This window comes from Carlito syrichta, unplaced genomic scaffold, assembly GCF_000164805.1.
Source record: "Carlito syrichta isolate Samal-C Ts95f unplaced genomic scaffold, Tarsius_syrichta-2.0.1 Scaffold153679, whole genome shotgun sequence".
NCBI classification, from domain to species: Eukaryota; Metazoa; Chordata; class Mammalia; order Primates; family Tarsiidae; genus Carlito; species Carlito syrichta.
In genome coordinates, this window is record NW_007097775.1 from 108,268 (window position 1) to 122,397 (window position 14,130).

General features: G+C 38.7%; 1 protein-coding gene across 2 annotated transcripts in view; it reads left to right on the top strand.

Annotated features, from left to right (window-relative positions):
• Positions 1-203: 203 nt before the first annotated feature.
• The window catches only part of UFSP2 (UFM1 specific peptidase 2), a 30,196-nt gene continuing 16,269 nt past the window's right edge, over positions 204-14,130 (top strand). Inside the window, exons 1-7 of one of the 2 annotated variants that reach the window (XM_008050786.2) lie at positions 204-229; positions 1,092-1,241; positions 5,143-5,221; positions 9,067-9,250; positions 9,328-9,394; positions 11,874-12,031; positions 12,413-12,605. In XM_008050786.2, the coding sequence (XP_008048977.1) occupies positions 5,158-5,221; positions 9,067-9,250; positions 9,328-9,394; positions 11,874-12,031; positions 12,413-12,605 (666 nt within the window). In that variant the 5' untranslated portion in view covers positions 204-229; positions 1,092-1,241; positions 5,143-5,157. Of the gene's footprint in view, positions 230-1,091; positions 1,242-5,142; positions 5,222-9,066; positions 9,251-9,327; positions 9,395-11,873; positions 12,032-12,412; positions 12,606-14,130 lie in introns of those variants that run through there. The other variant, XM_021708970.1, reaches the window with a different exon arrangement.

Genomic DNA, 14,130 nt, shown 5'->3' on the forward strand with positions numbered 1-14,130 from the left:
CACCCACGTCAGCTTACCAAAAGCCAACCTTCCGCGGCGCGCCGCTCCGACCGCCGCGGGGGACGGCGCGTGGTACGCCCCGTGACGTGGCCGCTACGCATGCTGGGAGTTGTAGTCCCCCGACGCCCCGCCCCGGGCCCGTCCTGACGCCCTGACGCCCTTCCGGGCCGGTCCCCGAGGCCCGGCGGACGTCAGCCGGGCTCCCTGTCCCCGCCACGTCGCAGACACGGTAAGTGCCGCGGCTTGTCACCGACCGCCGTGTTGCCCTCGGACCTGCAGCCGCCTCGAGGCTGGCTCCTCAGCCCCCCGAGAGGAGCTGTCCTGCCGAGCCCGCCACGGCCCCCGCGAGCGCCTGGCGCCGGGCATCCCGCTCCTTCCCTCTCCCCGCGCGCCGGGGGGAGACCGCCCCGCCACGCGCCCCTGCTCGCAAGTGCGGTCCGAGGCGTTCCGAGGCGTGCCTGAGGCCTTGGAAGGATTGAGCCGGGGAAGCACAGGCGTACCCTTCTCCTGATCTCCGATTCCCCGGACTGCGTGATTCCACGCTCTCCAGGTTTTCCTCCACGTCGGTTGCTTCGGGGGCCGTTCACACCCCGCGCTTTCTCCCAGGTTTTCTCTGCAGCTTGGACCGTCCCCCTCAGCTCCAGGCACAGATCTGCCAACTGCGACTCCACCTGGATAGCGCATATGTGTTTCAACTCAGCAAATTCAAACTCGTTTCCACCTCCCCACACCTCACACCTGCTCTTCCTCCAGCAGCCCTGCCGTCCACCCTGCGGAGCCTGCCAGAAACCTGGCACTCATCCTTGACATCTCCGTCTTCTCAACTCCCGGACTTACAATCCACAGCTAGGTCCTACGGATGCTACTGCTGAGTGTCTGCCTGTCGTCACTCTCCACTCTTCCCTTCCTTGTCCTTGCCACCAGCGGATCCACCCTGGGGCTGCGTCCTAACTGGCCTTTTAAGCAGGCCTTCACTGTTCTGTGCCCCTGCCTGGAATGGGCTCATCCACCTCTGCCCCATCTTTCCTTTGGAATTGTTAGTATTGGTGCCTACTTACCCCAGAGATCTCAGCTTAAGTATTATTTCACAGGAGAGAATCTCAATTCGGAAGTCTAGGAAGACTAGTGCTTTCACATGTGATCTCTATGGAATCTTTACAGCATCCCCGGGAATTTGTATATTTTCCCCATTTCAGAGAAGAGAAACAGATTTCAGTGATTAAGCTGTGCAAAGTCATACAGTAAGTAGCAGAGTTAAAATTTGCTCTTTCCAGTCTTTTCAACTTTTATCTTCAGTACCTAAATATTTTTTGTTCAAATAGGCACATACTATTTTGTATGATAGTATTGTTCTTTATTTAACCAAGTTCTTGTTGATAACTATTTAAGTGGTTTCCAATTTTTTTGTTGTTCCTGTGGTAAACAACAGTAGTGTAAGTGGACAGCATTGATGCTAAATTTGTTCTGAACTTTCTTGTTTCCTTAGAACAAATTCTGAGAAGTAAAATTGCAGCACAGAGTATGATCTTTCCACAGCTTACAATTTATGGAATAAGTAAAAGCAAACATCCTTAAAGAAATGTAACAAGAGATTTGTAATATGAGAAAAATTGTAATGACACCTATTTTATGATATTCCAAGAGTTCATATGTGTGTTTTGCATAGTGCCTTTTACATTTCAAGACCTCAGTAAATAGTAATCGTTTTATTCATTTATTTCAAAATAGAGTTCATACTATGTAGTATGGTTCTTCAGCTAGTATGAGACATATTTTGAGGATCTAATGAAGCCTTGGCAACCTCCCCCCTAAGGAAATCTCCTTTCACCCTCCCTTCCTCTCTCTGCCTCCCTCTCCCTCCCTTTCCCTCTGTCTCCCTCATACACACACAAAATGATCCCCGTCATCTGGCATATATCATCAACTATCTGAAACTCAGCATAGGAATCTCCTCAAACAGAATAACAGTCAACCAAGGATTCTGTATCCCACAAAACTAAGTTTCATAAATGAGGGAGAAATAAAGTCTTTCTCAGACAAGCAAATGATGAGGGAATTTGTCACCACTAGACTGGCTCTGCAAGAAATACACAATGGAGTTCTAAATACTGAAACAAAGGATCGAAATAGGACAGTAGAAAAACACTGAAAATCATAAAAAAGCTCATGGGGCTTATAGAACACCAACACAATAAATAAAAATAAAATAAAACAACCAGATAACAACCAGCATGATGAACTCTACCTTACATATCAGTACTAACCCTGAACATAAATGGTCTCAAGCTCCACTAATTCTTATATCAGATAAAACAGACTTTAAATTAACAACAATAAAAAAAAGACATTATTATATGGTGATAAAGGGATCCATCCAACAAGAAGACATAATTTAGAATATATATGCACCTAACACCAGAACTTCTAGCTCTATGAAATAAATTTTCCTAGACCTAAAAAAAGAGATAGACAACAATACTATAATAGTAGGAGACTTCAACACTCCATTGACAGCAGTAGACAGCTCATCAAGGCAGAAAATCAATAAAGAAACAATGGAGTTAAACTGGACCCTAGAACAAATGGAACTAATAGATAGCTATAGAACATTCTACCCCACACTACAGAATATACATTTTTCTGATCAGCACACGGGACATTCTCCAAGATAGACCAGATGATAGATCACAAATCAAGTCTCAATAAATTTTAAAAGATCAAAATCATATCAAGCATCTTCATAGACCATAGTGGAATAAAGCTAGAAATTAACTCCAAAAAGAACTCACAGCTGGGCACAGTGGTTCATTCCTATAATCCAGCACTTTGGGAGGCCAAGGTGAGAGGATTACCTGAGTCCACAGATTAGAGACCAGCCTGGGCAAATAGGCAAGACCTCATCTCTACAATAAAATCAAAAAATAGCTGAGTGTGGTAGTGCACGCCTGTAGTTCGGACTACTTGGAAGGCTGAGGCGGAAGGATCGCCTGAACCCAGCAGGTTGACTCCAGCCTGAACGATAGAGTGAGACTCCAACTCAAAAAAAAAAAAGAACTCACAAAACTGAACAAAAACATGGAAGTTAAATAATGTGCTCCTGAACAATCCTTGAGTCAACAATGAAAAGATGGAAATTTGGGGGGGGCGGAGTTCAGAGTCTCACTGGAGTGCAGCGGCACACCCTCAGCCACTGCAGCCTCGACCTGCTGGGCTCAGGGCTCAGACGATCCTTCCGCCTCAGCCTTCCAAGTGGTTGTAGTTCCAGCTACTACCTGGCTTATTTTTTGATTTATTGTAGAGATGAGGTCTCACCAAATTACCCAGGCTGGTCTTGAACCCCTGAGCTCAGGCAATCCTTTCACCTCAGTCTCCCAATATCCTGGGATTACAGGCTTGAGCCACTGTCCCAGGCCAAGATGGAAATTTTAAAATTCCTTGATATGAATGACAACAAAATAAGTTATCAAAACCTCTGGGATGTAGCTAAAGCTTGCTCAGAGGCGAATTTATAGCACTTAGGCCTACATTATTAAGCCTGAAAGATCACATATTGACAGCCTAATATCACACCTCTAGGAACTAGAAAAACATTAACAAACCAAACCGACAGCAGAAGAAAGGAAGTAACAAAGATCAGAGTAGAACTAAATGAAATTGAAATAAAAATAACAATTCAAAGTATCATTGAAACAAAAAGTAGGTTCTTTGAAAAGATAAACAAAATGATAGACCACTAGCTAGATTAATTAAGAAACTATTTTTCTTATTAGAATCTTATTTAGATTCAAATTAGCTCAACCAGAAATGAAAATGGAGATATTACAACTGATACAATGGCATTACAAAAGATCATCTGAGATTATTGTGAACACCCCTATGAAAACTAAACAATCTAGAGGAAATGGATATATTCTTAGAAACGTACAACACCCCAGTCTTGAATCAGGAAGGAGTAGAAACCCTGAACAGACCAATAATGAGTAATGAGATTGAAACAGTAATTAAAGTCTCCCAACAAAAAAGAGTCCAGGACCTTTTAGACTCACAGCTAAATTCTACAAGACTATCAAAGAAAAACTGGTACTAATTTTACTCACGCTATTCCACAAGACTGAAAAGGAGGGAATACTTCCTAACGTATTCTACAAAAGGCAGTATCACCCTGATACCAAAGCCAGGAAAGGACACAGCAAGAAAAAACTATAGACCAATATCCCTGATGAACATAGACACAAAAATCCTCAACAAAATATTACAAACTGAATTCAACAAGCACATTTAAAAAAAAATCACCACGAACAAGTGGGTTTTATAAAAAAAAAAAAAAATGGACCCAAGTTAAGAACTGCTGATTGATTCCATTTTGGAAGTGCTTTTTTCTCTTTTAAATCACAGTCATTGTCCTATGCCATTTAATTTTCAGGTAAAACAATTTTTATGGCTGTCTGGTATTTGTCATTATTTCACCAGTCTCATATTGTTGGCAGTTCGGTTAACATCCTTATACCTGAACCTTTGTGTGTTTTTTATACTAAATTTCCAAATGCAGAATCACTAGACCAAGGATGTGAATATAAGGCTCTGATTCCTAGTGCCACATCCTGTGAAGCGTTCTACCAATTTGTACTCCCATCTTCAGTGATGTATTAGTTTCCTCATTGTCTTGACTACCAGGTATTATATTAGGTTCAGTGCTTAAGTTGTGTTCTTAAATAAGTTCTTTACCATTGATGTTATCTTGTCATTGCTAAACCCAAAAAGACTATACTTTAGAAATATTGTCCTAAAGCAATAGTTCTCAACCTTTTCACACCAGAATCACTGGCATGGAGGCAGAGGGCATTTTTAGATACTGTGTGCCTAGGCCCTCCGTTGACCAATCAATCCGAATCTCTGGGGGTGCAGCCCAGGTGTATTTGAAGATCGTTGAGTGATTTCAGTATGGAACAATGGTTGAGAAGCCCTGATTTAGAATTTAGAGGTTGTTTGGGGTTTTTTCTTCATAAAACAAGGAATTTGCTTGTGAAATAATTTGAAGAGTCAGGCTTAATTAATGCCTTACCCTAAGCTCAATTAGTTTCTAATTTTATAAGGAAGAGTTTGTTTTGATTTACAAAGGAATTTTGGTTTTATTTGTTCTAGGTAGTTTCAGAAACTATGGATATACTCTTCAGAATAAGAGGAGGCCTTGATGTAGCTTTTCAGCTAGCTACTGCCAATGGTATGTCTTTCAAACAATTTTCCTTTTTTATTATTAAATTGATGGTGAAATACACTGAGTGAGAAATACACTGAGATTCTCTCCATTTTGCAAATAAACTAAGATTATACGGTTAGTAAGTGGATTAAATGGGATTTAAACTTAGATACTGCACACCCCCACCAGCCCATGGAACACCACTGTGCAAATTAGAAAAAGATGTCCCCTTCCTTAAGAAACTTTACTGCCCTCTTTAGAAAATGGTCACAATAATTGTAAATATCCATACTGAGCACAAATGTAAATAATAAACACGCCCATGTCTATTATTTACATGACAGACTTGCAATGTATATAACCCGGAGTCCCTAGACCTCATTCTCTTAAATACTGTGTTATTTGGGGATGATACAAGAACTCTACGGGAGAAAAATCAACAGAGTTTGTATAAAGCAAATTCTAGGATGTTTCTGACTTTGGGGCTGCTGCCACAAACCAAGATAAACAATATCAGAGGAGGAATGTGATGAGTGTTTGAGATGTTTCACTTGAGATGCCAGTGGGACTTCAGTGCAGATTCCCATCAGGCATTTGGCTGAGTCTGAAACGCAGAGGAAAGCGGTCAGAGCTGGAGCTAGAGAATAGAATATCTCTGAAGGACAATCATTAACAAGTTGGTATTAAATGAGAGCACTCAGGAACTGGTGATCACCGGTACGGAAGCCTCAGGTTCAGAAAGATGAGGAAGGAAAGGTACCAATGTTCCTTGAAGGATACTGCCTGCTAGTCTTCACTTAACAGCCTCATGGAAATAGGAAAAGAGAGAATACTCTTTTCCACTCATCCCTTCAAGTAACACATTGTTCTCAATCTTGGTCCACATTTGAATCTCCACGACCAGACCAATCAAAGTAAATCTCTAGAACAGAGACCCAAGCACCATTAAGCTGGTAATTCTAATGTGCGATCAAAAGGAGAGCCATTTTATAAGGGACTAGACCAAATTCATTTTCAGGCCTACCTTAACCAGTAGGTTTCCTAAAATATTATTTCTACAGACAAAGCCTTGCCTTTCACAACTTGATATAAATTGAAAACATACTTTACTCTGAATTTATTGCAAAGTGTAATTAATCTATTAATCAATACATATAATGATGTAATTTCAAATGTAAATGAAGACTACAGATACTTATTACCTAGTAATTAATATATTTGAATCTGTCTTCTGACTGTATTCCATCTTCTACATCAAACTCTGTCAACATTCAGTGAAGAGAATCATTGATGAGAAAATATAGAGAAAGAAAATACTTAACTTAAAAGACTTCAAATTAATTTAAGATAACTTTACCTCGTCCTTCAAGAATAAACAGAAGCTAATACAGTAATTATGTTTGTCTTTTGTAGTGCAGCTGAAAATCTTTCTTTCTGAAACATACCAAGATATTTTAAAATCTGATTTTTTTAAAGGTAATCTTTTTTCCACCACAACTATTATCAGGATAAAAATGTAATCATTAAATATTTCAGGATTAAATAGGTTTAAGTTTAGTAGTATAAGGCTAAGGCAACTATTTAAATATTATCTTCTTTGAAGTATCTTCTTATATTGTTTTGATTTTGGAACCATGAAAATATTTCCAAATTGAATATATTGAATATTCAAATATATTTAAATAGATTTAATTTTAATACCAAATTGAATATTTTGAATATTCAATGCATTCCAAAAATTCTGCTAAATTAAAAGTAAGTTCCAGCCGTGCTCAGTGGCTCAGCCTGTAATCCCGTGCCTTTAGGAGGCTGAGGTGAGTGGATTGCCTGAGCCCGCGGGTTCGAGACCTGCCTGGGCAACTTGCTGAGACCTCATCTCCACAATAAATCAAAAACAAAAAATTAGCCGGACGTAGTAGCGCGCGACTATAGTGTCAGCTACTTGGCAGCCTGAGCGGAAGGATTGCCAGAGCCCAGCAGGTCGAGGCTGCGGTGGCGGGGAGGAGCCACTGCACTCCAGTCTGGGCAACAGAGTGAGACTCCAACTCAAAAAAAAAAAAAAGTAAGTTCCTGAAAATGAAGCCAGACTAAAACAAATATTCGAACTAAATATCATACCACACAGAGAAGAAAAAACTGACTTTAGAACACAGAACTTCGATTGTACAGTCTTAATGGAAAGGAGAAAAAGAACTACAAAGAAATTTAAATTTCATTCAGTAGTTTTATTGCTATAAGAAATACATTATTTTAAAAGGAGTTGGGTATGTTAGTTCATGTCTGTGATCCCAAGGTGGGAGGATTGCTTGAGCCCAGAATTTCAAGACCAGCCTGGGCAATATAGTAAGAACTCATCTCTACAAAAAAGTTAGACGGGTATGCTGATACATGCCTTCAGTCCCAGCCAGTTGGAGGAACAGGAGCAGAAGGACTGCCTGAACCCGGAAGGTCCAGCCAGGGTTGTGCCACTGGACTCCAGGTTGGGTGACAGAGTAAAACCTGACTCAAAATTAATTAATTAATTAATTAAAAATAAAAGTACTTGGAACCCTAATGCATTACTGATGGGATTATAAAATGGTGCAGCTACTATGGAAAACAGTGTGGCAGTCCCTCGAAAAGTTAAACACAGTGTTACTATATGACCTAGAAATTTTATTCCAGGTGATCACTCCTGAACTGAAAACATATCCACACAAAAACTTGTACACAAATGTTCATACAGCATTATGCATGAGAGCCAAAAAGTAGAAATGACCCAAATGTACATCAACTTATGAATGGATTACAAAACGTTGTATATCCATACAATAGAATATTATCCTGCCATAAAAAAGAATGAAGTGCTGATTCATGCTACAACATGGATGAACATTATGTTGAGTACAAGAAGCCAGACAAAAGGCTACATGATGTGTGATTCCACTTATATGAACGATAGGCAAGTCCGTAGAGACAAAAGTAGAACCGTGATTGCCGTGGACATGATATGCCACTACACCGAGATTCTTTCCACTTTGCACCCCCACCAGCCCATAGGACCCTATATGCAAGCCAGAAAAGATGTAGGGGGAGTTAGGAAACTTTCAGTTAGAGGAGGGGGAATGAGATGTGACTGCTAACAGGTACAGGGTTTTTGGAGGAGTGATAAAAATGTTCTGGAATTAGATAGTAATTATTGTAAAACCTTGTGACGATACCAAGAACTACTGAATTGTGTGCTTTAAAAGAGTGAATTTTATGGTCTGTGAATTGTATCCGTTTTTTTAAAAGACAGAAGGGCAGGCCCAGTTTGGTGGTTCACACCTGTCATCTCATTGTTTGGGGAGACCAAGGTAGGAGGGTCACTTGAAGCCAGGAGTTCAAAACAACCTGGGCAACAGAGCAAGACCCCATCTCAAAAAACAAAAAAATTAAAAAATTAACCTGTAGTCATAGCTACAGGAGAAGCTGAGTTGTGAGGATCACTTGATCCCAGGAGTTTGAGACTGCAGCAAGCTATGATTACTCCACTGCACACCAGCCCGGGCAACAGAGTGAGACCCCATCTCAAAAAACAAACAAAGCCGAAGCAATGACTCATGCCTGTAATCCCATCACTTTGGGAGGCCGAGGTGGGAGGAGTGCTTCAGCCCAGAAGTTTGAGACCAGCCTGGGTAACAGAGCGAGGCCCCATCTCTTTAAAAAAAAAAAGAAGAAGAAGAAGAAGAAGAAAAACGGCAAAAAAGCTTTTATACTTGCTGAATATGGGGAATGGTTATATGAGAGTCAGTTTTGCTATGCTCTGTTTGAGTATGTATGTTTTAGAACCAGCCTTGTTGAGAAATTCAAGATTTTTCTTAACTTTTATTTATATTCTTTTAATTTAGAAATCTTTATCAAGAAGGCGCTAAAACATGTATTGAATGATCTGTCAATCAAGCTTTCTTCAAATGCACTTGTGTTCAGAATTTGCCACAGTTCAGTGTATATATGGCCCAACAATGACATAAACACTGTTCCAGGAGAGCTGACTGATGGTTCTGCTTGTAAGGACATAATGAGTTTTATTCAGTGAGTATGTTTGAAGATTTCTAGAAATGTTTTTAAAACATCGTTTCATATTATAAATGTCTGTGTTAAAAATTTAGATTTGAGCAGGAAGAAGATATAAAGCGGAAATTCATGAGAAAGAAAGACAAAAAATTATTGGATATGGTAAGCAAAGCACCTGCTTTCTCTACTGATAAAATTTTAACATTTTTGAATTTGGAGCTGAGTGCAATCTTAGAGATACTTTAATCAGTCTTATTGTTATAGGTCAGACTGTTGAGGATTAAATGACTTGCCAAAGGTTATATATATAAAGATTATATTTCAAGAGAATTGAAAACATATCCACACAAAACTTGCACACAAATGTTCATAGCCACATTATGCACATTATGTCATGTATCCATACAATGGAATATTATCCTGTCATAAAAAGGATAAAATTTTGCCATCTTATTTTTACATATCTAAACTTTTGTCTCATTATAATACATATATATTTTGAAAGATTTTTAAAAATGCTTTCTTTGCCCTCACAGAAATAAGAGAGCCTGAGTATATTTACAAATTATTTAAAAATAAAAGACATTCTGAAACATGAAAAAAATGACCATTATGCCACATAAGATAAATAATAAATGATTTCTTTTTCTCCACACTGTTCTTTTTTCTGTTGATTTTTGAACCAATATTTTTGAGTACCTGCCATGTACCACAGAATTTGCCAGATGCTGGAGATTTAAATGGAGCTACTTCCTTAAGACAGGAAATTGTACAAGGTTAACGTGACTTCAGGAAGTCGTACAAGGTTAGAACGACAGGGCTTCCAGGCCGGCAGGGAGAAAATGGGTGGGCATGAGGCTGGAGAGGTGGGCAGGGACCTCTTCAGGAGAGGCCTAATTAAACGACTTGCTGTGGAAGCAGATGAGGGAGTGGATACAGGGATATTTAGGGGATACAATCGATTCTATTTGGAAACTGGATATGGGCTGACCAGTTTCTTACTTGGGTAAAGAAGGACAGTGGAGAAGACATGGGGTCAGTTTTCGCCATGTTTAAGACCCCAGTGAGACGTTCAGATGAGCTGTTAAATTTAGAAATGTGGAATGCACAAAAAACTTGTGGGCTAGGGTGGGCATGATGGCTCACACCTGTAACTCCAGCACTTGGGAGGTGGGGGCAAGAGGATTGCCTGGGCCCAAGGGTTTGGGACCAGCCTGGGCAAGTTGGTGAGACCACCTCTCTAAAATAAATCAAGAAAAACTTAGCCAGACATGGTGGTGTGTGCTTGTGGTTCCCGCTACTTAGAAGGCTGAGGTGGAACTATCGCGTAAGCCCAGCAGGTCTAGGCTGCAGTAGCCTTAAGCATGCCACTGCACTGTAGCTTGGCAACACAGTGAAACTCAGACTCAAAAAAAAAGTTGTGACCGAAGATAATGATTTGAAAATGACCAGTAGTTGGAGTTTGACATTTTGAGTCCTCAATTTGGATTTGTTTATGCTTCCTCAAGGGTAGATTCAGGCCATGCGTTATGGGCATGAATACCACAGAAGTGATATTGTGTCCACAGCACATCATATTAAAAAGACATATGCTATCAGTTTATCCTTAATGTTAGTGATGTTCACTTTAGTCACTCCATGGGAAGGTACTGTTTTTTCCCCTTATTATTAGTATACTTTGAAACTATATATATATATATATATATAGTCTGTTACATGTTTTATATATATCTTATTCCTCATCAGATGTTTATCCACTGCTTTAGCGTCCATTGATAATTATCATCTGCACAGAAGCATTAATTCTTATGTTATGCAGTGGGTTATGATCTGGCGCTATCATTAGCTACTTAGCACTCACATTTTCCAAGATTTGGCCAACAGAAGCTTCTCCAAACTGGCTCCAATGTCCTGGCATTGCGATTCTGAGCATTTCCTGCTTTCTTCCACCAGATGTCCCAGGGACATGTCCTTTCCTGCTTCAGCTCAGGAAGCAGTCATTTCTCCACAGAGCACACACTTATACACATAGGTGCTACACACGCACACACACACATATGTAGCAGTTTCATTTTTATCTATGTAAATCATATCAAAACCGCCAATTCCACTTCAGCCAAAGTTCTTAGCCTTTTTCCAGTGGGAAGCCTGACTCCCAGTATCCTCAATATTTTGCTAAGTTTGTTCAATATGCAGAGTAGTTCAGAATTGTTTCATACCACTGTAAAAATCAAACCTAAGTAGAATTCAATATTTGTTTATTGTTCTTATATGCTTAGACCTGGGGTGTCTAGTTAGAATATATGTTTAGAAGTTCCTTTGGTGTGTGGTTATTTTATGTTGTTCATTGATTTTTTAAAAAATGTTTTAATCTATACAAAAGTAAAAGAATCATATAATGAACTACAGTGAGCCTATACCTAGCGTTAGCACTTATCAGCACATGGCCAGTCTGATTTCATCTTTATTTCCTAATCACTCTCCCCAGATTATTATGAAGCAGAAAAGAATTGCTTTTTATGATTTGTGCTTTTAATATTCTTACTGTAATATAGCTTTATTGCTTGTCCTTAAGAAGTCCTTTTAGTTTCCCTTTACATTTAATGTACTATAAGGTAACTATTACTGTTTGTTTATATAGCATCAAATAGTAAATATAGATCTTATGCTGGAAATGTCAACCTCTCTGGCAGCTGTAACTCCCATCATTGAAAGGGAAAGTGGAGGACACCATTATGTTACTATGACTTTGCCAGTTGATGCAGTTGTCTCTGTTGCTCCAGAAGAGACATGGGGCGAGTAAGTATTTTTTTCGTGCTACTGCCACATTAAATGAGGAGCCTCTCCCAAAGTAATCAGAGCCCATTTAAAGATATCATATAGGCATTTCTGAGGTGGTGGTTGTTGTTACCATTATTAACTCCTTGCTTATTGTTAACCTAACAGTCATCTAGTAATTAAATGGTTACTTGGAGGAAGTAGGTTAGCACACTAAAACCTAAAGGATTTCCCTTTATTCACACAAAGCAAATACACAGTTTCTTTTACATTGCATAATTTGACTTTCTTTAACAAATTTGATCCAATCAAGTTTTTTACTTTACTGGGGCTATATTAGTGCTGTACTTTATTGTAGCCACTATAACTTTTGCTAATACACTTGTATATTTTCCCCTACAGTGTCCGTAAACTTCTAGTTGATGCAATTCATAATCAGCTAACTGATATGGAAAAATGCATTTTGAAATACATGAAAGGAACATCTATTGTGGTCCCTGAACCATTGCACTTTTTATTACCAGGGAAAAAAAGTCTTATAACAATTTCATATCCATCAGGAATTCCAGATGGCCAGCTGCAGGCCTATAGAAAGGTAAAACCAGATCATTTCTTCTTAGGAAAAAAGATAATGATTATTATTCATTTTGTATTTAATTATGTAATTAACTTCCAATAAATGGAAGTTATTTTGTGTTTTAATTTTAAAATGTAGAAGTAGACTCTTAGTTTTACATATTATTTAATTTCTGTTCTCATGGAACTTCTTTAAGTATTTTTAATGAAATAAATGTTATGTTAAAACTATATATAACATTTTAAATTAAAAATGCTCAATGTGAACCAAGTGGCCTATATTCCCAGCACTTTGGGAGGACGAGGCAGGAAGATTACTTGAGCCCTCAATGTGAACCAGTGGCCTATATTCCCAGCACTTTGGGAGGACGAGGCAGGAAGATTACTTGAGCCCAGGAGTTTAAAACCAGCCTTGGCAACATAGCAAGACCTCATCTCTACAAAAATGGGGGGAAAAAATTAACTGGGTCTAGTGTCGCACACCTGTTGTTCCAGCTACTTAGGAGGCTGATATAGGCGGATCTTGTGAGTCCAGGAGGTTGAAGCTATGGTGAGCTGCGATTGTGCCACTGCACTCCAGTCTGTGCGACAAAGTGAGACCTCAACTCAAAAAATAAAATGCTCAACGTGGTTCATATATTAAAAAAGTAAAATGTTCAAAGTGGTTCATATATTCTGTGAAACATATTTTGCCATAATGAAATACAGATATGAAAAGATCCTTCCATGTCTAGAGTAGCTGATGAATGTTAACAAATTCCTTTTTCCTTTCTGATTTGTGGAAGAGACAAAATTATAGTTAGGGAAGAAAAACTAGAATTTATGCTAATTCTGATTAGGATTCATATAGTAATACTCCACCATAAGTAGCGCTATTTGAATTTTTTTAGAGGAATTTTAGAGAAAACATGACTGGCATTCAAAGAAATGAGATTTATTGACAAAATGACTGGTTTTGAAGTGTATTTTTTAAATATGTGGCCTTACTTGGCATCCATCTAATGAGACCATGAACATCTTCCTAATCTCTGTCTCTAGGAAGAAATATAACATCTACTCCTCTATACCCCTCTGTAAGTGTGAGGTGAATTGATTTGCAGAGGCAACAGCCACAGGGTCAGATCTATTCAAACCACTAGAGTACAAAGGTGATACAAGGAAGAAAATGTCAAAGTTTAACTGTTACATGTTTTTATCAGTTGGGAAAATACCACACATGTAACATGTCTGTGTATTTTAGTTTTCATACCATATTGGTTGGTTTTATACCACTAACTTCTACTCTGTAATTTAATTTAATCACTGTCACTTAAATATAAGATATTTTTAAGTACTCTAAACATAATTTTTCAAAATACTTTGATATAATTGTTAATTATAATTTACAAGGCTTTTCAAAACCAGTCTTTAGTCTGTTTGTATTTTACAGACTGTGCTATAATAAATAATTTTAATTTATCACAATTTTCTGACTCTATCAAATTATTTTCATTTTTCTATATTCCCTTTCAGTTTTTATCCATAAACACACATAAACAAAAATA